General features: G+C 43.2%; 1 protein-coding gene across 3 annotated transcripts in view; it reads right to left on the bottom strand.

Moving 5' to 3' along the window:
• Positions 1-1,780: 1,780 nt before the first annotated feature.
• Positions 1,781-21,482, bottom strand: part of MACROD2 (mono-ADP ribosylhydrolase 2) — a 901,283-nt gene continuing 881,581 nt past the window's right edge. For all 3 annotated transcript variants that reach the window (XM_074817243.1, XM_074817244.1, XM_074817245.1), the window contains exons 17-19: positions 13,639-13,722; positions 7,700-7,768; positions 1,781-5,786 (exon numbers count right to left, since the gene is read on the bottom strand). In XM_074817243.1, coding sequence (XP_074673344.1) covers positions 7,707-7,768; positions 13,639-13,722 — 146 coding nt within the window. In that variant the 3' untranslated portion in view covers positions 1,781-5,786; positions 7,700-7,706. The remainder of the gene's footprint in view (positions 5,787-7,699; positions 7,769-13,638; positions 13,723-21,482) is intronic.

Below are 21,482 nucleotides of genomic sequence, written 5' to 3'. Positions count from 1 at the left end.
TACCTTCTCCATCAGCTGCGTTTTCATCAGGACTCTCTTTTTTTCTACAGGAATTCATTACGATAAATGTTTTATCAGTGAATTCCGAAGGAATTAACAGTGATTTGCCACATACTTGAAGCAGTTGCCGATAATTCTAATGGAATGAGAAATTAGGGTATTTAAATGTCTCCTGACACTTTTATTTCAGAAAAAAAAAAAAAAAAAAAAGCCCAACCCAAAACCCCAAGACTAATTAAAATCCCAAAGCAGAGTTTTCACCTTATGAGATAGATCAAGGTCATAAAGACCCCTTCAGAAGCTTCTGTGCAAGAGGAGAGGAGGGTGAGGAATCAAAGCCAATTTAAAGCATGCACAGAGCCCTCTGAGGAGTGGCAGGTTCACAAGGAAATCCTGAAAGACAACCCTCTGCCTCTGGGAGAATCTTTCTAAGAAGGCTGAGCAGGAAGAATAGTAACTAGGCCTCCATTTCTGCAGCCTTGGAGTGATCTCTGATGTTATCAGCTCAGCAAAAGACTTCCCCAGGCACAAACCTACCACTTTTCCAAGCAAGATCTGTAAGGGGAGGTGTCAATCTGGCCAGCAGCAACAGGAGTATAATTAAGAATAGTTTATTGTTCACCTCATCCTAGCAGATTCACTTGCTCTTTGCCTAATCCACATCATTTGGACAAACATCCATCGCTGCGATGGTCTGAGCAGCTTCAAACACATGACCTTCTTCATACTCCAAAATCACGGAGGTTTTCCTCTTGATGCTGTGCTATTCAAAAAGGGTGGGATGGACAGTACTTGCTCCTAGATGAGATATGAATTTATGTTTCTCCTTTTAAACATATATACCTGCCATAGACAAAAATGTTCCCTTGCAGCAGAAACAGGCTACAGCATGGGGAAAGTAGGCACCTCCTTCTAGGCTGTACAGACCTTGAGATACAATGAAAACAGAGTTCTTGACGAACTGAATTCGACAAGATGCTGCGTTACAGCTATTGCTGGAGTTTCTCAGGTTAACTCGCTGCTACTAAGACCACACATGACAGTTGGGTCCTGCATCCAGCAAAAAGGCAGGCATTCCCCACTGCCACACGTCTCCTGTGCTTCGTCCTCTTCCATTTGGAAGGCAAGGAAAGGTCAAATTTCAGAGAGGGAATCCATTGCTCAGAGAGCTTTGAACACACAGAGCCAGCTCCCTAACTTTGGTTATCAGCAATTAAATCCTTGGCCTTCGATAAGAAGAGTAAAGCAGGGTCGGTACAAGTGTTTTCATCTATATTGGTGCCATAGAAAGAAAAAAGCCACCTTCACAATTTTTGCAGTATCTTCTACCCATTCAGTCTTGAAATAGCGATGACAGGAAGGGCAGATAACATCTAGTGGACACTGCGTGTTCGCTATTATACCTGTAGATTGCATATATGTGAGAGTATTCTTTGATCGATGATAGAGCTGGGAATTTAGTACTAGTACAACTCAGGAGACAGGTTTTGCAACATTTCTGGTGCAGCGATGGGACCAACCAAGCGACCTTTACCCCTCCGAGCCGCAAAGCTCCCGTTCCTACCTTTCGCTGATGCTGTCCAGAAATCCTTCCGATGTATCCATTTCTCACAAGACTCATCAAATTAACTCATTCAAGCCATCAAGGGAACGATAAGTGTAAACAAGGACCCATCTGCGTACGCTGGTGGCTACACGTCCAAACTGAAACACCGACAAACGAAATGACTGCTACACGATCAGCACAGTTAGGAGGGAATAAACACACAAGTGGCATTGCTTCGTCTTCAGGAGAAGCTTTATTAACGTTTTGCTTTAACAGACATCGCAGTATGAAGGCATCGGTTCTTTAAATTTTCCAACGCATGGCACAGACAAAAGGAAAAATAACAGACTCGGAGGCAAATTCAGCATGTAAATGACAGTAACAGAAGAGGCATGTGTTAACCAATATAGCTGCTAGACCATCTATTAGAAGACATTTTGCAAGCAACAGTCTATATTTCTTTGTATTGAAGTAGAAACATATTTTTGGATCAAGAAAATTACATTTTTAAATTTTTAATTATTTTTTTTAACTTTCCTTTATATCACAAATGTCAGGGTAAGGCAAATCCTGGATGAATCATATGATAAAAACCCCTATTCCCCGAGAAAATAGATCCACATACTCTGTTAAGTTTGTCATTTCAAAAGCAAAGCTGGCACATGCACTGCATATAGAGAAAAGTCTTTTTTTTTTTTTTTCCTTTTTTTTTTCTTTTTTTATATTTTTATTCAAGTGCCTAAAGCAGAACAGTGTTAATTCACAGAGAGGCTTTCTCAGTGCTTTATAGAAAGATTGACAATTAGCTGCAGCGAATGTGTGACCCATTATTACAGATTGTGTCTCAAACATCCCCTTTGGATGTCTGCATGGAAGGAAACCCATTCGTCATTGGAGCAGTCACTGGCCCGAGGAATATTGTGCCTAATAGTAGGGATGAGCATTTCAGACATGGGAGAAACAAGGACCAAGCAGAGCCTGTTACTTTGTATGCAAACATCAGCATCAAAGGGCTGCTATTCCCTTTACGCCACCTACTGCAAACACATTTCGGGTTTAAACCAAAATCCTTGACATAAATCCCTGCGGGGCGATTCTTGCTCTGATGCTTGCTCTTTTACAAAACCAGCTCCCTGCATTTCTGCCGCTCCAGCAAGAGCGGCGCAGACTGCATCGAGGAGCGTGGGTCCAGCCTCGACTACTAACTCATCTGAAGAACTCACGCTGCCCCAACAACTCAAATCAAAACACACCTGAAGATAGATACATATAGATGTGGCTACAAATTGTCCTGTAAGGACTTAATCAACTCCTACGTTTTCCTTGCTTTACACTTCCTACCTGGGCTTCACGCTTTGCTGCTGCATCCTTGGGCAAATGGTTCATGGTTTCAAAGACTTGCTGCTGTTTGAGGACCAAGGCTAAATGAAAAGTGCAAGGAAATTACTGTCCGGGGTTAGAGAGTGTCTAATGTGACGCATCTTTGCAGTTTATTTCTTTTTAAACTATCAGTCAGTCTTCACGAGGAGTCTCCCTTTGGCTCCCTCACTAAAACCAACGCTGGCGATGGCGAGAGGGACACCACGTAAGCAGCTAATGACAGCCTACAGCTCCATTAACATTGCCCATGGGTGACCATGATGGAAACAAGAGCAGAGGGGACTGGATACTCCACTGACTGGAGTTATCGCAGCTCTGCAGAGCTCAGTTCACCCTGGCTGAGGACCTGGCCACCTCAGATCTCCTCAACATCTCGCACAGCTCAAAGTCAAGCTTGCTGGGTTTGTTCCCAGCCCTGTGGGGCCCATTCCCTCTCTTACCTAGATGGAGGGAGCCCTACAATCCTGGTCTTTTCACAGTGACCGCACAAAAGGGGAATTGAGAGGAGAGACACCCAATGTAGTTATTCCCCTTCCTCCCAAGGTATTCATCCACCCCTATTATGACGGGTTGTTTCAATCAAAATCACCTGATATGGAAAATAAACAGAAACATAGGGGATGGGCACCATGTAGAGGTACTATCTGCAAGGCCTTCCACTGCAAAACTGCAATTGGCTAGAAACAAGGTGAAGGAAAGCAGGAAAAAAAAAAAAATCCATGCCCCAAAAGACATGTTCTGTCAAGCATGACCACAGGGATGGGAAAAAAAAGCAGCAGGGACACTTCAAAGGAAATAAGGAGTCCTGTCAAGGGTGCTCTGAGGAGAACAAGGGCCAGAGGACGGGTATCTAGCAAATTTAGGTAAACTTAGCAATATTATAAACCCAAATCATAGGCTTACGTCAGCTCATTTACTCCTTCCGCAGTCGATCCAATTCAGAGTTATGCATCCACCGATCTCCAGGACAAATGGGTGATGAAGCAGCTCCTCGAGATCTTCTCTGGCGCTAGTGCCACCTGGGTTAAAGCACCACAGGGCCAGCACACAGAATACTCTTCTGATCCCTCCACAAGCAAACATGCTGGAGCCACACATAGGGAGATGGGGACTGCCTTTCTTGGGACCGTACTCTCTGGGTGAAATCTGGGGCTTTTCTTGTTTTCCTTTCTAATCCTTGTTTGTCCTGACACCCTTCTGAATTAACCTGCAGCTGATGGCAGCCACCAACTGCCGTAGCCAGTGCTAGGTGTGTTAGGGCCACATTTGACTTGCTGTTACACCAGCAGACAATTTATCACCAAACCTACTCTAGCTGGGATAAACGCAGATCACAGGAGGATAGAGATACATCTTACCTAGTTTTTTACTTTTTTTTTTTACCCTTTCTTTCTTTTGGGGCCAGCTAGTAAACAACCATTTTGGGATTCATGCATATTTAGGGGAAACAAAAAACTGAACAGAATCAATTACTTTGCTTGAAATGATCAATTACCAGCAGCTTTTAAAAATACAGTTTGTAGCACGTCACACCCTGGACACAGGCTGTGTGCTCTTCCATCAAGTGTATTGTCTATCAGTTTCGGTTACAGCATGGTTGGGAAATGTATGTGAAACCCTTTTGTTCCTTTTCTAAAAATTTCATTGCAGCATTTGCTAGCAGAACAATTGACATATGGTGAGACATTCTTATCCAAATAACTGTTAATTGCTTTTTTTAAAAATTAAAAAAAAAATCATGCATATGCAGTAGAAAATATAATGAGGGCTCACACAAGATACGGTGTGAAGTTGTTAAAGCCAGGAGCCATATTTAAAGATGCCTTGAATGCAGAGTGTCTGTTATCCTCTGTCACTCGCAGGCTTGAGGAAATATCTGTTGCCTACCCACACCCGAAGGTCATACTTACAGCACCGATTCTGAGGTGCGCAGAGCTAACTGGAAAAGAGCAGGACTGATTTGGGGTGCCGGCTGTTCGAGGCCACACATGTCATTCACGTGTGGGACCCACAGAAGGACACGGCACAGTGTAGGCTTGTCGTGTTTCAGCTTTCCCATGCTAGAGAGGAAGGCAAAGGGCAGAGCCACGGGCGATCCCGAGGCACTGTGATGATAGAGTTAATGTGAGAACTCTGCTTCCAGCATGGACTCAAGGGAATCCGGCCAGCGCCTCTTCTAGCAGCCAGGGATCTGGCACCACGGGTGCCAGCAGGAGCTGCCGATAGACAAGCCTGGAGGTTGGGAACGTACAGGGCTGTCTCTCAATATTTCTGAGATTTGGGAGCATCTAGTCTTTAAAATCCCTAGCACAAGGAGGGCAGTTGTTTATCAGTGTGTGCAGATTATAATCCTTTGTGGCAGTTCATGTTCTCAAAGAAAATCTCCACTTATATCCTAGGAAACAGTTTAAAAAAAAAAAGCTGGGGGGGGGTGGGGGGGTGGGGCAGGAGATAAACTGGCTCCCACAGGTTGCCTGCAGACTGTACCATAACTGGGAAAGAAGATAAAGATGCTAGAAAAGGGGTGGGCCTGGAAACAGATTACTCATGATATGATGCAGGAGGAAAAGCGACCCAATATAAGACAGGGACTCACAGTTCAGAAGAAACTGTTGTAATTGCAGGGATAGTTGCAAAACATTGTTAGAACTGAGAAGTTAATGTTTCTTTCCAACAGGCTTACAGAACGAAATGCAATGAAGAACAAAGAGAAATTAAAGCAAAGAGTCATTTCCCCAAAGCTCCCTCCCTCCCAACCCACGGAGCATCTCTGCGTGCTCTTTTCTGCCAAGAATGATGCCCTAGGATGTCAGCGCCTGCCCGTTGGGTTTCCTCGGGTCTCTTCTCTCCTGCATCCTTCCTTCACCGCAGCGGGGGAGAGGGGAAAAAATAAGAAAAAAAAAGGCAAAGTTTCAAATGTCTGCACAGAACCCAGGACTCATCTTTCTAGCACAGATGCGTACAGTTTCTCTTTCCGTCACACGTGCAGCACGTGTTATGTGTCACACAGTTTATACTATTATCTCTATATCAAATACTATTATCTCTATAGCAAATTGACTGTGCTCATTAGGGTTTCTTAAGTTTTCCATAGCACTATGCTACCTAGCTTGATATCAGAGGTCCCCAGCTCTGGTGGGTGTTTTGGTGCTAGAACAAAGAGCATATGTTAAAAACAACACATTAACATACTAAATATAATAGGCAAAGGGATCTCCTCAGCTCTGAAAGATCCTAGAAAGACCCTTTGAAGTTTAACAGGACCCGCTCCCTGCAATTAAAACAGCAGCAACAGGGTCGGAGGACTTCGATAGAGAGCTGCGAAGGATTCAATGTCTGCTTCTAATCCCGTGCCTGCCGTTAAAATGCTGTGCAAGACATGGTGCGCCCCGGCTTGGGCCCCTCTGCTTCAGAAAGGTGCCAGCAGAGCCAGGTCTTGCAGTGGAATTGAGAAGATTCATTAATTGATTGCTAGCTGTGGTATTATTCCTGTGAACACTGCCTTTGTAAAGCAAACACTGCTCCAGCCCAAAACATCCACAGGTATTCATTTCCATGGGAAAATGCAGAATGAAACACAGACTTCCTACAGGCTGTGTGAAAGCAGTAATAATCATCAGATACATTTTTTTTTTTAAATTGAAGAAGGGTATTAACCTTTCCGTGTATTTTTAACAGCAAGGATTTCATTAGTTCCTCTTCCTTTTTTTGATTGAACAGAACATACAACGAGAAGCTAGGGGAGGAGGAAGGAAGAGTTGTGGAAGCTGTATTTTAATGGTGAGGGCGCCTTCTAGTTTTACTTCAATACTTTTTACCAGGGACCCCATCAGGCTTATTTCTCACTCCAGCAGTACAGCAGCACATTGTCTATATGCTGACAAGGACAAAGGGCTACGCTCAGTAATAAGACCTTGTATTTTGAATCTCTGTGATACAGCTACCGCTGTTGTAATGCCACTATATTTGGTCTTGAGCTACATGAAATCCTGTTACAAACATCTTGTTGTATATGACATTGGCATCTCATGATATGTCATCAAAGGAAGCGGTGAGCATTAACTACTTTTGAGGGAGAAATGGCAACTGCTTCTTGCAATTGGGGATGAGCCTCGGGCTTCTGTCTTCCTACCAAATTATTCACTTTTATCTAGGGGCGAGGCTGGTTATGTCTATGAAAAACTCTGCCACAACAACCACCACTGCATGCTCTGCCATAGCACTATCTTTTAGCATATAAAGCCAAAAAAGCTCCAAAAGATGGCAGAGCTCCAAAAGCCAGCTTGCTGACTTTGCCTTGTTTTTCAGTGGTATTGCTACAAATGACGTTAGACATTGGAGAGCCAAAGGCAATAAAGCCCTCGTGACGTGAACCTGTTGTTCCCAGAATACAGATTGTACAGAACTGAGCTCGGTTCCAACCGGTATAAATTGCCTGTCATTTTCTTAAGCAATGCCAAAAATTGTTCACTCGGTTACTCTTCTGCTCCTTATCTCGGCACTGTCTTGCCTTCTGATGATCTAAGACAGTGCACTGTCTAAATCCGTTACAGTTGCCGACTGTTACTATAATATTTACTTGACAAATCAAGTCTACTGGATATTTTCATTTTTTGGTGTAATACAGGCCATATTAGACAAGTTATTTTCCTTTGTATTCTGTCTTCCTCTTTTTTGGTAAATTCTATCTTTAATTAATGTAATTTTTAAAGCAAGTTTTCAAACAGAAACTGAATGGAAAAGGGGAGGAAAAGATAGCTATAAAGGTTTTACCTGTTACTTAAGCTTCCCGCTCTGTTTCCGTAGGATCATTTATACTTTCAACTTGACTATTCATTTCAGCTGAAAACAAAACGAGAGAGTCATCAAATTCTATTCATGATACTTGTTAAGTTTATCACATCGAGTAATAACCGCTTCTGCCCCAAAGGGGACATGTATTGCATTAAAAATTCTATGCCACAAATCTGCAAAAAGCTCTCCTAGGCCAGCCATCCTAACCTGTGGTTCCATGGAAACCCCAACAAGCAGCCCTGCCAGGGTGTAAGCTTTAGCATAGCTAGAGATGCAAGCCTCTGGAGCTAGAATTTCCCTTTGGTTTGCATCTACCAATTTGACTTTGGCACCCAACTGAGGCGCCCAGCTCAAGAGCTCAAGGACCCTCCTCTGTCTCTGTAGGCCACAGGCAGAGATACAGGTATCTCCAAAGGGTGATTTAGAGGTTTCGCTGGGCTAAATGGTCTCAATTCTGTGATTCAGACATTCTCAGGCTTCTGACAAAGTCCCCGGCAGGACCTGGGGCTGAGCTATGGGTTGAACACAGATCTATACTAGATGATCTTCAAGGTCCTTTCCAACCTAGACGATTCTATCTCCAGTTACAGAGATGCTGCCGCTGCCTCCGGGTGTACTTGAATTGCAAATTGCTGGAGGTGAGGATTCAGGGCAACATCACTATACTCCTACACAGACTAGTTCGCTCATGTACTATCCATTTACAAAACCAATCTTTTATTTTTTTCATTTAAAATTACTGAAAAATTAGCAATAATTTAAATATAAAGCTTAAACACATTTCAGCATGACTTGTCAAAAATACCATCTAAATCATGGCAGGTGTGATAGGTCCTATCTAGACAAAATATAAAAGGGTCACTTCAGCACATGCTTTCTTAAGATTAGTATTTAGTATTTGTTCTGCAATGAATTTGAATGGAGCCATTTATGTTAAGACTCTTTTTCTTTCTTTAACCTTGCTTTATGTTGTGGTATCAATTGCAGATTACGAGTCATTTGAGGCGGGTGATGGGGAAAAACCTCAAACCTGAATGGGAGATTTGGAAACTAAGGGGAAATGGGAGAGAGGAGGGAAAAAAAGCCAAAAATCAATAACTATGCTACTTCCAGTCAGGCAGTATGATCTCTTTCTGAGTCAATATTGTGTCGATACACCTGTTAGGGTTTTGATAAATTATTTGTAAATTATGCATCATCTATATGCAGAACAGATACTGTAATGGCTGCCTGGATGTATACAATGAATAAGAAGAAAAGTATCTGTGCTCCTGATTATGGAGCTCTGATGCACATCGCATTTAGTGATGTTGCGTTCTTTACACACATTTGCATAGCGAAGACAGGATGCTTAATAAAAAATCATTAAGGGAAGGCTGCTGTGTGCTGATGACAGCAGCCTTTCTCAGCCTTATTATGCTGGCCAGTTTCAGTGGCTGGGTTTTCTGACTATACCATAAGGCTTCGCTCACGTTTTACAGAGATCTCCTGCAAAACTAAAGCTTGATTTGAAACCTGAGGTTAGGCTCCATCAGCATCCCAGATGAATACGCCTCCTTCCGCTTCCTTTTTTTATGGCTACAAGCAGCTGACCCCTCTCCATCACGCTGACAGCACGTCACACAGAGGGGGTCAAATTGTAAATGACCCAGGAATCCTTTAAAGGCAATATGAAAGCACGGGGGAGCCCCGGAGGAGGTGTGGGACCTGGAGCCCCTGCCAGCAGAGAAGCAAGAGGAATTACTGAGTCCCACTGTTTTGCAGTGGAAATGGCAGCCGGGCATTCTGCGTCACTGGTGCAAAAAGCATCAGCTAAGGCACCAGCAGTTTCCACCGTTAGCTTTTTCCTATGTGTTTGTGACTAAGCTCAGCTCTTCATGCATTAATGCTGGTGGGAACAGGAAGATCTAACTGATGGATAAGCTTCTGCAGACCGCTGGGTGAACCCCAACAACAGATGTCACTACGAGGCCACCTACACAATCCTCTATATTTAGCCAGAGAATAACACAGCAGCAACACACCTACCACAAGAGCAGATGGAAGAGCTGCCACCAGGTACGGCGGGGATGTGACTCACAGCCCTCACTGCCTCCCAGCATGAGTTAGTGTCAGAACGACATCATTAGCCCTGGGCACGCCACATCCAATCGCATCACAAGCCAAAACTGACCTTCTCCCCACTAAACAATGTTTTTAGAGATGTTAAAACTGCTAACTTACATCACTGGCCATTTTGAACCTACAGTGATACACTACAACAGCCAGCAGCTCAGAGAAGCACCTGAAGTTCAAGGAGGGTGCGCACCTCCTAAATTCAGTTTTACCTGCTCCTTATTCTGCAGCTTCACACAGAAGAGGGATTTTTTCTGGCTTTTTAAGACAGAAATGGACATTTCTGTGAAATGGAAACAAACATTTCTCTGCACTTCTCCCTGTGTGTTTTCCCTTAAATTTAAGCCCGTTGGGGAGGACCTGTCTACACTCCTCTCTTAATCTATGAGCTGTTTAGCAGCTCTCAAATGATGACCAGGGAAGGATTTCCTCCCAAAAGGAAGCAAGTTCCCTGCAAGAGGAGAAGAAATAACCCAGCACGCAGTTCACATCTGTAAAAGCACTGCAGTTGCTGCGGAGCCGGTGGATGTGCGTCGGCAGCCAGGCATCCCGCCTCTCCCCCTACAAGAAAGCTACGTGCTTAAAGGTCAGCTAGCCAGGAGTCACAGCGCAGCATCTAAGTAGAGAAGACAGGCAAACGGGAGAGTGGAAACCCAAGTTCAGAGTTGTCTGCGAGAGAGCGAGCGCATTTCCCCACTCCAGGATATTATGCTGTAGATGCAGATGACAGATGACACGAAAATATTACCATCTTGATTTAAAGAGGAGCTCGATCGGACTCTCACTCACAAACATAACCTATTTCTGCAGCCAATTCCTAAACAATTTTTCCCCCTTGCATCCACATAACTTGGCCACAGCACATTCAGCTATGACTCCAGACTGCCTAAAGAGAAAACCATCTATCTTGAATTCAACCCGCTGTGCGGTGATGAAACACGTGCACCTGTTTACTTGGTAGTTACTTGCTTCTTGGATATTACATCAACACCATAAAAAGCATGAGGGTGTTACTGTTGAGATCTTCTTTTTGTATTGCTTTGGTGAATCACATGAAGGTCAGCTTGCTGATGGCGCATTCATGAGCCTGCACAAGCTTACAAAAAAAATGGAAATTTCAGGTTTGACACTGCCTTCATCTTTTTCTTTTCTCCTATTGTGTCAGCAAGTCAGGACGCAGCTTTCCACAGGCTTGAAATAAAAAGGGCGAATGAGTAACTCCATTATGAAAGGAGTGAAGAGTTTGATCTGCCTAATACCAGCTGGAAACGAACATCTACCTTAGTAATCTTTAAAGCTTTGGTGATGTAACTAAAAAAAAAAGAAGAATTAAAAAAGGCTGCCAGGAGGGAAACACCATCCAGGAAACCAATCACCAAAAGTAGGGTTTGTCATCATTAAAAGATATTAATCACCAAATCTGTCCTGGGTATAAGAAATTTAATATCCAGGGGTCTTTGCTTCGGTGGCCGATCGAGATTGCCAGCAGCAACCTGTATCTCTGTATGCACGTCCCTATTCAGGCTTATGTGCACACCTTCTGACACCTTTCCTGATGAGAGAATCACGCCCAGCTTTCAAATAATAATAATTTCTAAAATATATCACTATTATGGCCCTGCCCACTAGATGAACCAATATCGAGATCCACCCAAGCTGCCTAAACTCTCTGCATTTCTAAAGCACTTTTCGCTGTGACATGGTACATGAAATTAAAACACAAGAGCCGGGCTGCCAAGGGGTACCTGGTGATATATGCTTGTGTTTTCAGCTGTGAAGCGATGAGCTCTCCTGAGGCGGAAGCAAGGGGACCAGAGAAAAATAGGCAATTTACATAAAAATTGCTGTCAAAGGGAACCTTTTTATTTTATTTTTTTTTTTTAAATCTCAGCTAGCACACAGTATATTTAAAAATTTTAGGGCTTTTTTTCAGCAAAACGTAACCCTTCAGATAAAACAGAGCACGGGGAGTTTGATCCTTCCTCTCTTCTGATTTTTTTAACCACGTAATATATGTCCGCAAGAAAAAAACACCCTGTAATATAATCCCAATAGCAACTTAAGTTGTAGAGAAGTAAAGACTTCCCTGAGCAGCAGAGTACTTTTCTGCAGCCTTAACAAACACCCTTTTCCCGTCCTTTCATATAACTTAGAAAGTTCACAGAAAAGGAAGTTACAAGACGAGTTTTATGTAGAAGACCTTAAAAGATAAGCAAGATTTGAAACAAAGAAACCTATCAAGGTCATAATTTCAGAGGCTGTCAGCTGATCCTCCTGTGCTGTGGCACACGTTACGAGAGCTATACAATCGCTTTTCTTTCCAGTGGGAAATCCATTAAGATATTATTTTTGTAAATTTGGATTTGTTTTCACTAAGTTTCCACTGTTCCAGGGATTTGAAATTCAAATATTTTAATATGACTATGACTTTTTTGTTTGTTTGTTCAGAGGATGAGGACAGAAAGCTGGTTTGGCTTTATTCTGCACACTTACTAGTAATAGCATAATCTCTAGTATTTTTTAAAAAAGAAAATCCATTATGCACACTTTCTTTTCCTGTGCTTGCAAAAACTTCCCTACAGGCCAGTATCTAAATCAGCCACCGATTCAGATGCTGCAGCACAATCTGACACATCAGAGAAAGGAAATCAGCATTGGATTCTTTGTGTAACTAATATCAAAAAGAATATAATTGTTTTGTCTTTGAGATGTAAACAAGCATGCCCTGAATTTATATTATGTCAAAGCTGAAGAGATTAAAGGAAGAGTTAAAAGTCAGCATTCGCTACAGAGAGGAGTCCACAATAATAAAACGAGGACTGGAACCCCAATTCCAAACCCACTGCCATTTGGAGCAGTAAAGACGACCCTTTGTGTAAAAACCAAGAAAATTCCTTACATAGCTCTGTTAAGCTGTAAGAGCCAATCTAGAGGAGTGATAAAGGGTCTGCCTCACCAAAACCTAAGCACCAGGACGCTGATCCCATCCATTATTTCTTTGCACACAGGAAAATCCTAGAAGGACAAAATCTTTTCTTTACAAATACGTTATGCACTGCAGAGCTCGAGCCCTTGGTACTCAACCGCTGCCAGGACTTTGCCAGACAGCTGGGTCATCTGCTCACTGAGGTCAATGTCAAAAAAATGTTATTGCCAAGTCAGGAGATTCGGGTTGATAATGTCCACAAACCTGACTGGAACTGCTGTTGGGTCACCAAATTGTGATAGTTTTATCACAATTAGTAAATGTCACAATCAGTAAATATTAGTAAATAGTATATGTCCTAGGGAGACACCTTCCATCTGCTACCAAACTGAGCTACACATGGACTCTGAAGGAGGAGGAGGAGGAGGAAGGGAAATAGCTCCGAGCTAGGAGGGGGCCAACATATGAGTTTAGAGCGGTTATACATATAACATTTGCCCCAGGATGGAGTCGGGCACTAGCACAGAAATTTTCAGAAATATCTTCTGACTGCTGTGTGAGAGCACACACATCTTGGCCAATTCAATATCCAGACAAAAATTACAGTGGGCCTAAAATATTGTTTAGGTAACAGGCAGGTGGATTGAACATACCAATTGAACACATAAACCTAGTCAACTAGAAAAGCAGGGTTACGGCACCGAAAGGCATTTCCACCAGACTTCCAAGACAGTGAAGGTTGTGTAAACTCTCAAGAAGACTCAGATGAAGAGATTATAAATATAACTCCTATTGTGGGGGGGAAGTGTACAAACAAACCCCAGAAAGGCTTGCTATGGATCCACTTCAGCACAATTTAAGTTTTAGAACAACATACCATCCTTATTTGAAACATCTGCTGCTTCACATGCGAGGTCAACATTCATAGGCTCCACAGAAGTTTCCTCTTTCCCTTGCATCCCTATAAGACAAGCCAAACAAGGAGAAAAATCAATACTTACAGTACTTGAATAATGTGTAATTCTCAGACTCCAGATACCTGTTTTTCTTCTTTTTCTTCTGGCACGCTCTTACCTTTATAGACTCTGCTGCTGTATAGTGGCAGCCGTTAGAGAAAAGGGCAGAGGATACAGGGGGAGGAACATGGTTTGAAAATAATTGCTTGAATATTTGTAGCGATCTGCACTCTTTCCTAACTGGGATTGTTAAAGTCACATCATGGTGTGTGCTTCTGCCTCCCTGCCATTCTTTTCTCATCATTTTTGAAGAATCCTTTCTACTCATAAAATGCAACCTATGATGGAGACCTACTCACACTTGCGAAGTTTCTCTAGCTAGCAGAATAAAAATAGATACAGTGAGAGTTCAAATATACCGGGTAGTCAGACACAAACTAGTATTTGAATTTAGGAAAATGCATTTTATCGCTGTAACTCAACATTTTTATCTCTTCTGCCTCAGGCTTGTCTGGAAGCTTAGATTCAATCTCCTAACAATATTTGAAATGGAAAAAAAAAAGCGGTTTTGCTGTTTTGTACACAGTTCTACTATTCTTCCATTTAGAGTGCCGAGAAGCCAATTTTTAGTTAATTTCCATCATGCTACTTCTCTACTTTTGTGGCTGCTATAAAGTCTGTTGCAGCTATCCTGTGGTAGAACTACAGGATGTCAAGCTATTGGTTGCTAAGCGATCCAGACATTTGGGTGGCTATGAGACAGCAAAGTGTAGCAAGGACCAAGGTATCTCAAAAACGGTTTACTCTTAAGCTGAAATAATTTACCTCTTCAGCAACAGAGATTAAACATTCACAGTCCCACAAACACCTCCCTTCCCTTTCTATGGAAGTCTAGAGTGGATTTTTTAAATGCACTTCAGTGCGCTATGGTTATTTTGTCCATAAACATGTATCTACCACTGAAGTTTGCAGCCAGTTTCCCTTCTAATCATATCTGCAAGCCAATACATTGTCATTCTCACAGGCAACTTCCAGCGCACTACCTACGGTCCTACCAATGCTAAAAAAAGGACCCAGCACATCAGAAACCAACAAAAAATAGCCACCGGAAAGCTCAATTAGGCATCTCAGTGAGCGTGGGGGAAGGCACGATGGATGACTTTACAGTGATGGAGATGTCACCCATCATTTTAACAGATCTTACTTCTACTGCAGAAATCCTTCAGTGAATCGTTGTAGCACCAGCTCCACCTCTTCCTCACTGGTTTAAAATCACTTCCCCATACAAACAAACAGAATGCCTGTAAACATCTGGGACTGTGAACCCCGCGTGTCAGCGAATGCCTGAGATGGCCCCTTTGTGGGTGCGTCAAATCCCTGATGCTTCTCCAGGGAATTCAGGAGAGTGAGTGTGGTTTTCCCCTGAGGTTTCTTATGCACCAACAGGCCTAAGCTTTCCCAGTGCTCGCCCACGACTGTTTTCGCCTCACACAAAGGATAAACCCAGGTCACCCTATCGCAGAAGCATGCGCACATGGCGGGAACTTGTCAAGTACAAGGCTGCGAAGGTACATTCAAAATCCCTGCATGACTTCTCCTAGCAATATCAATATTTGGGTGACTATGAAAAACTTGGGTGACTATCAAAATTTGGGTGACTACGAAAACACTGATTAATCAAGTGAAATTCAGGTTGTGCTACATTTTGATTATCTGGGGGAAGCAGCTCTATAGAAAGTAAAGTTTTGGAAAATAAACTGTCCCACCACGAGTGCAGCCTCCAGCAGACGCAGCCTTTCCCACCAAGACACTCAGACGTCTGATGCAGGGATTTGGGATCCCTGCTAAACACCAATACACTCCGACGGGCAGCTGATGCTTATGCATCTGACTTAGCGTCCTCTAAAACACTATTAAACAAATAAAGCAGATACGGTATGACAGGTTACATCTTGACTCCCAGTTCCTCTAACAGCTAGGGATACCTAGTCGCTCTCCTGTTGCCAGCTCCTGAAGGCGCCCGTGTGAAGTTCCCAGGCCCTATGCTAAGATCTCCCATTAACTAGCCGGTGTGCCTGGCTTCACCACGCTGCCAAAAGTCTTCTCGCTTGAAATTGCAGAAATCTCCCATGCAGCTGACAGGTGCAAAGGACTATTGGCACGGTGCTAGGTGAAGACAGAACCTAATTAAAGAGAAGACCTTTTGTGCACACGCATGCATGTGTGCATGTGCACACATGTGCACATGTGCTAGTTAGGGCTGCTGTTACAGGGATGAAAGCAGAAGGCGTCGAGGGCCCTCAATATCAAAAGCCACAAGTTCACCTCTCAGGGTGGGCAGCCCTGGAGAGAGGCTGGAAGGAGTAACAGCAGCAGCAACAAATCTGCAGAATTACTTTTCAAGAGGTTTAGGGCCATAAACATTGTCAGAAGAGCACTAATGCATGTTCTGCTTTTTCACCTTCTTTCCAAGTCTGAATAGTTGATTCCCCATCCCTTCTACGAGGGGATTATTGCTGTATTGGGGTTTTTTTATAGTATATGTTGATTGTTGGATATTGTCAACAAGAAAATGATAGTGAGAAACAACATTCAGGGACAAGCAAGGCAGCAGATATTTTAGACCTTAACAAAGCCAAGCACCACCGCAAACCTTGGGAGGAGGCTTGCACATTATGTTGTCCAATTTTGGGGAAGACTTTCAAACTTGGTTAATATAAATCTTCATTTCTTGCCTGGCTATTTTTGTGCGTGGGGGACAGGAGCATTCGCTATACTGCCATGCATGTGGAAAGGGTATTATCCAAAAAGCTTCTTCCCTGCCACGCAGTAAAACCGAGTGCTCCACAGAAATGAGCCCATTTCACCTAAACAGCAGAACTCGATCAATATCAGAACCGCCTTGACAACCAATTTATTCTAGAGGCCTCCCCTCACCCCCTTGTTTTGATTGCTTCAGGTTAGAGCACAAACAAGCGAGGTATTTCGGGTCTCCAAGCAGGAGCAGAGAGTTACCGAAGGGAGGGAGCCTGGGAGATACCACTTTCCATTTCAATTACCATTTCCAATTGCGCTCCTGACAGAGCTCGTTACCCGAACCCTCTGCAGGCTGGTTACACAACCTGCCTAGCACTAAGTGACAACAGGCTCCCGGCACGGGCAAGGATGGCTTCCAGCCTTTTGAAACGCATAAGACAAGTATACACCAGGAAGATAGAAATCTCTGTACTGCTATTTCATCTTTTTCTCTCCTTCACAGTCACAATCTGCCAATAGTTCCACGTGATTACAGCTAACACTGTTCTTTCTCTAGAGAAACATGGTTCCAGATTCACATACGATTCACATGATTAAGATGTGGTCGTTGTTGGTACATTAGCATCAATTTTTAAAGTGCTCAAGTGCAGAGGTCAGACATCTATTCTCCGCATCCCTGATAAATCCTAGTAAGTAAAAAGTGTAACCTTCCTCCTCGTCCTCCCTTTGCACAAGGTTTACATCTATTTCAAGTGATAAAAGCAGGCAACTATGCAGGCTTAGAAGCTGTAACACAAAACAATCCATAAAACTCATTTTTACCTGATCATCAGCCAGGCTTTGCTGTGTACTGAAACGTGCCTTTGTAATCAGGAGAGGCACATTTCTCTCCCAGGTAATTCAAAGCAAAATCCCAACATAGCCTCCCTAGAATCGATGAATCATTCCTGGAAGGCACCTGAACTGGGTTTCTGCTTTGAGCTGCCTGCCTTAAGGGAGATTATTTCTCTTTGCTGACTAGCAAGGGAACCTGGAAGGTTGGACTCTCTCAGCAGAGCCCAGCCTTCGAGATCAGCCTTGGCAGAGTCCTCACACTGGGCGTGGGTAAGGCATTGTCAAGTGGGCTCTGAATCAGGAATCTGGATTTCTGCTCTTAGTTCCTAGCTTGTTATAAGGTCATAGACTACCTTTAAGACAAACAGAAAAACAGATTTCATGCATACATGAATTCTGTCAGTGCAATCAGGCAACACCAAAATATTTTAAAACTTAAAAATTCCCCAATTTTAGAAGTCTTGCAATTAAGTGGGAAATCCCGGCCCTAAGGTCATTCTGAATATTTGAGGAAGAAAAGGACTATCAATAATACAACAGTCCAGACAACTACTTCTATTTTTACAGGTAAAATGGCAAGGTCATTGCTCCTGTAACATGTCTGCCCAGCAATTTTGGGTGTTGCCACAGGAATTCCAATAAAACACTATCCTGCCCATGGACAATTTGCAACCAGGAGAAATTCATTAGTCGTAAATTATTTGTGGAGCAGTTGCTTCTACTCACATTATGTACTTTGAAAAAATCACCTCTGTCATTATGCAATACGGAAACTACACTGCAGCTATTCTGAACGATCCAGATTTCCCTGATTCATACCCACTGAATAGAATTTATTATTTTGAGTTTAGCTGTAAATATGCTTCCCCTAATTGGGAGACTCTGAAAGATGGAGGCTCATTAAAATCCAAATTTCTCTGGTTAAAATTTGAAGGCACCATTTTTCATCTGCAGCAACAAAAAAGACAGACAAAGCTCTTCTGACCCACAGCTGCATTGTCTTATCTGTCAAAACCAGTTCCATTTTTCTTGCTCTGCAAATAGCCAGAGCTGGTTTTTTCCTTCTTCCCAGTCATTTCACTGCAGCTCTTTGCTAATGTGACTGTCAAGCCTTCATGTACTTTGTTTACCGCTGTATTTTAGTAGCATTATAAATGCTGCTTCACTTAGAAACTGAAGTGGTCCGTGATACAAGGGCTCAGTTTGACTCCTTTTTGACACCTCCGTCTGGGAGGAGACCAGATTCTACCACATAGAAGATTTATGCCGTCTTCTTGTATGGCTCTACATGCAAACCTACGCAACCTGCTGCTCTTGGGGCTCTAAGACAAACACAGAAGTCGTGGTCTGTCCGTACTTCATTCCGTTCAAGTCGGTGGGCAGTTTTCCCCCTCGCTATCCTTCTGCAACACACAGGTCGAGCACGACAGCGCCAAGTCTGCAGAAATGGCACTGCTGCAAAGGTGCCTCTTGCTATTCGGCGTGGCTTCATTAACAACAAACGTCTCCATCTGTTAGGTCAGGAATATTCTACTTTGATCAAAAAAATGCCCAGCAATTAGGCACCGTAGGGATGAAAAGAAAACTCAAGGATGTGAATTTCAGAGGAGGGTGTGCTGGCTGGGACGCTAGCTTTGCCGGGCTTTTGAAGGCACTGAGCATCATTTCTTAATGCCACGCGTGGGCTGTCAGGATTCACGTTGCAGCCCCTTCATCGTTAAATGGAGTGTTTACCCTCCCTTTTGGCATTTTGGCTTTGTCTCCCAGAGTAACCCGGTGCAATGAAGCTCCCCATCTCTCCAGTGTAGCGTGCATCATCTCAGCTCTCTGTGTTTGTGCACGCAACTGTACCTAAAGGCATCACACTGCTTCCAGCCACTGTTATTTCCAGCTCAAGCTGAACCGCAATTTTTTTTAACGCGATTTAAAAGTGTCTAAGATCCGCTTATCCCTATCCCCTTCCAGCCCTTTATTAAACATACTGTTAGTAAATCTCATTATGCCTCCTTTTGCCTAAAGGTGGGAATGGAGGGTAGTGAGGATTGTCTCTCAGCAATATGGTCCATAAGACCCATACAAATTGGGCGTCTCTAAAATCGCTAATGCCCATCAGGAGCTCTTTGTATCTTTTGTCTCTCTGTAACAACAGGATAAACCTGCACACAGCAGGCTCTTGATGAATACAAGGGCATATCGTTTTAAGGAAAGCCCTTTTGGAATTTTTTTTTATTCTGAAGAAGCCTTAGCTGTGTAAGAGGCCATGTTGCTGTTTTCCAGACGCTCTTTCTGTGAAACCTCTCATCAGGGAAGCAGCCTGCAGCACAGAGTATCTGAAATGGAGCACCCAGAAGCTTTCATCGCATTCCTCAATCACTGGCTGTTAACACAACTCAAATGTTGCTGGCTTGTATTCAGACTAGTAGGTCACCTGTCCCAAACAGCTTCCAAAGCCCCTGTGCTCTGTCTTCCTGCCTACAAATAAGGCAGACAGCACGCTCAGCAGTATTATGAAAAGTGAAGGGTTTCTGAATGAATAGAAATGGCATAATTATTTACCTTTCTTTCCCATTCTGTCATTTTCCCTGCCAGCTTCAACCATTTATAGAACTTGTAAGTAATTTGGTTCAGTTCCTGATCACTAGCTTCCTGATCCTAAAAAGCTGCGTAGGTGTGAGGAATTACAGCACTGGATGACCCTTTTGTGTAAGTCACAGGAAATCTCCAGGTCACCTAAGGCTCCGCTTTCACCACGGGGAATGATGTTGGGCATTCAGAAATGTTTTTCTAATTCCACGGCCACAGGAGCAAGGCTGCTGAATGACCGCCGGCTGCCAGAATGATACCTGCACCTCCACTCCCATCACAATGTTATTTTCTCTGCGCACTCACCACGCTCATTACCATATACCTAGTCTCTCCCCAGCTGTCCTCATACAGCAATTTTAATTCCTCTTTGCACTACTAATCTGGGGTGAGGACTCGGTCCGCAATTTGGAAGAACTGATCCAGGAGCCCAATGGCTTTAATTGGCCTTGCTTTTCCCTCCAACACGAACACCTTAATAGGTTGTGCTGCCACTGGGTTTTCCATCAGCACATACTGTGCCCCATTCCGTTTCAATCTTGCACTCACCATATTTTCTGAGCATTTCAAATGATCTTGAGGCAACCACAGCAAAACGATAGACTGTGAAAGCAAAGAGGTCCTGGATCTCCTAAGCAGGCCAGATTTGTGAGAACACCTTGCTATTTATTTCAGAAAAGAGAAAGAAACTTTCCATTTCCCTCCAAAGGAGCCGACCCAAACAGAAGACACTGTGCCAGTCCTCAGCTCTGAGCAACTGCATGAGAACTAAGTGGGTGCTAGGAGTGAACAGAAACAATATTTATAAAAAAAAAAAAAAATAAAAGGAAAGGGTGTGGAGGGAGAGGGTAAGAACCTGAGAGGACAAAAATAGCTAATTGCCCACAAATTGGAAGTTAGAAAAGTTCCTTTCCAGACAAGCACCCTCATCTTTTACGAAGTCCCCACTCCCCAGCTACAGCAGAGAAGATGGTGGGGTGGAAAAGCACGCCATCCACACAGGACAAAAGGAGGCTTTGCCTGAGTTTCTGATAATGTACAGGCAGGGCTTCTCACCCTTATGGCTGCAACCATTTATTTCTGGGGTCACTGCTTCTGAAAGAGATTACTGCCGAGTCAAAGAGGAGCCCTGGAAAATACTCTGTTCAATTCCTTTTCAATGAGACTATTGCCAAGTATATGAAGAATGAGCTTCAAAGTAGCGGGGAATAGAAGCAGAAGGGTAAATAATGAGGGTGTATGGATCTACCTGAAAGGCAGTAACAATATACAGTGTGGGAGAAAGACTCTTCCCTGTTATTTCTCCACAGACACCAACACAAATTTTGCAGCTTAAAATAAAACAGAATATTTACAAGGAGAGGCGCATGAAGTTCAACAAAGCTCTGCTAATAGATGTAACCTTACAGGTACTCTGTAATTTTCAAACATTTTGTGAAATAAAGATACAACAGCCAGCATGAAAAATAAAAAAATATTAAAAAACACCAAAAAAACAAATGTCAATAAAAACTTGGTAGAGTAGATAACACATCCAGCTGAAATGTCTTGCTCTTTGGAAAGAGTACTTGCATTTCTAAAGGCTCATCGT

This window comes from Strix aluco, chromosome 3 (genome assembly GCF_031877795.1).
Source record: "Strix aluco isolate bStrAlu1 chromosome 3, bStrAlu1.hap1, whole genome shotgun sequence".
In the NCBI taxonomy this organism is placed as follows: Eukaryota; Metazoa; Chordata; class Aves; order Strigiformes; family Strigidae; genus Strix; species Strix aluco.
The sequence above is the reverse complement of the archived record's forward strand: the minus strand, read 5'-3'. Positions and strand labels throughout refer to the sequence as shown.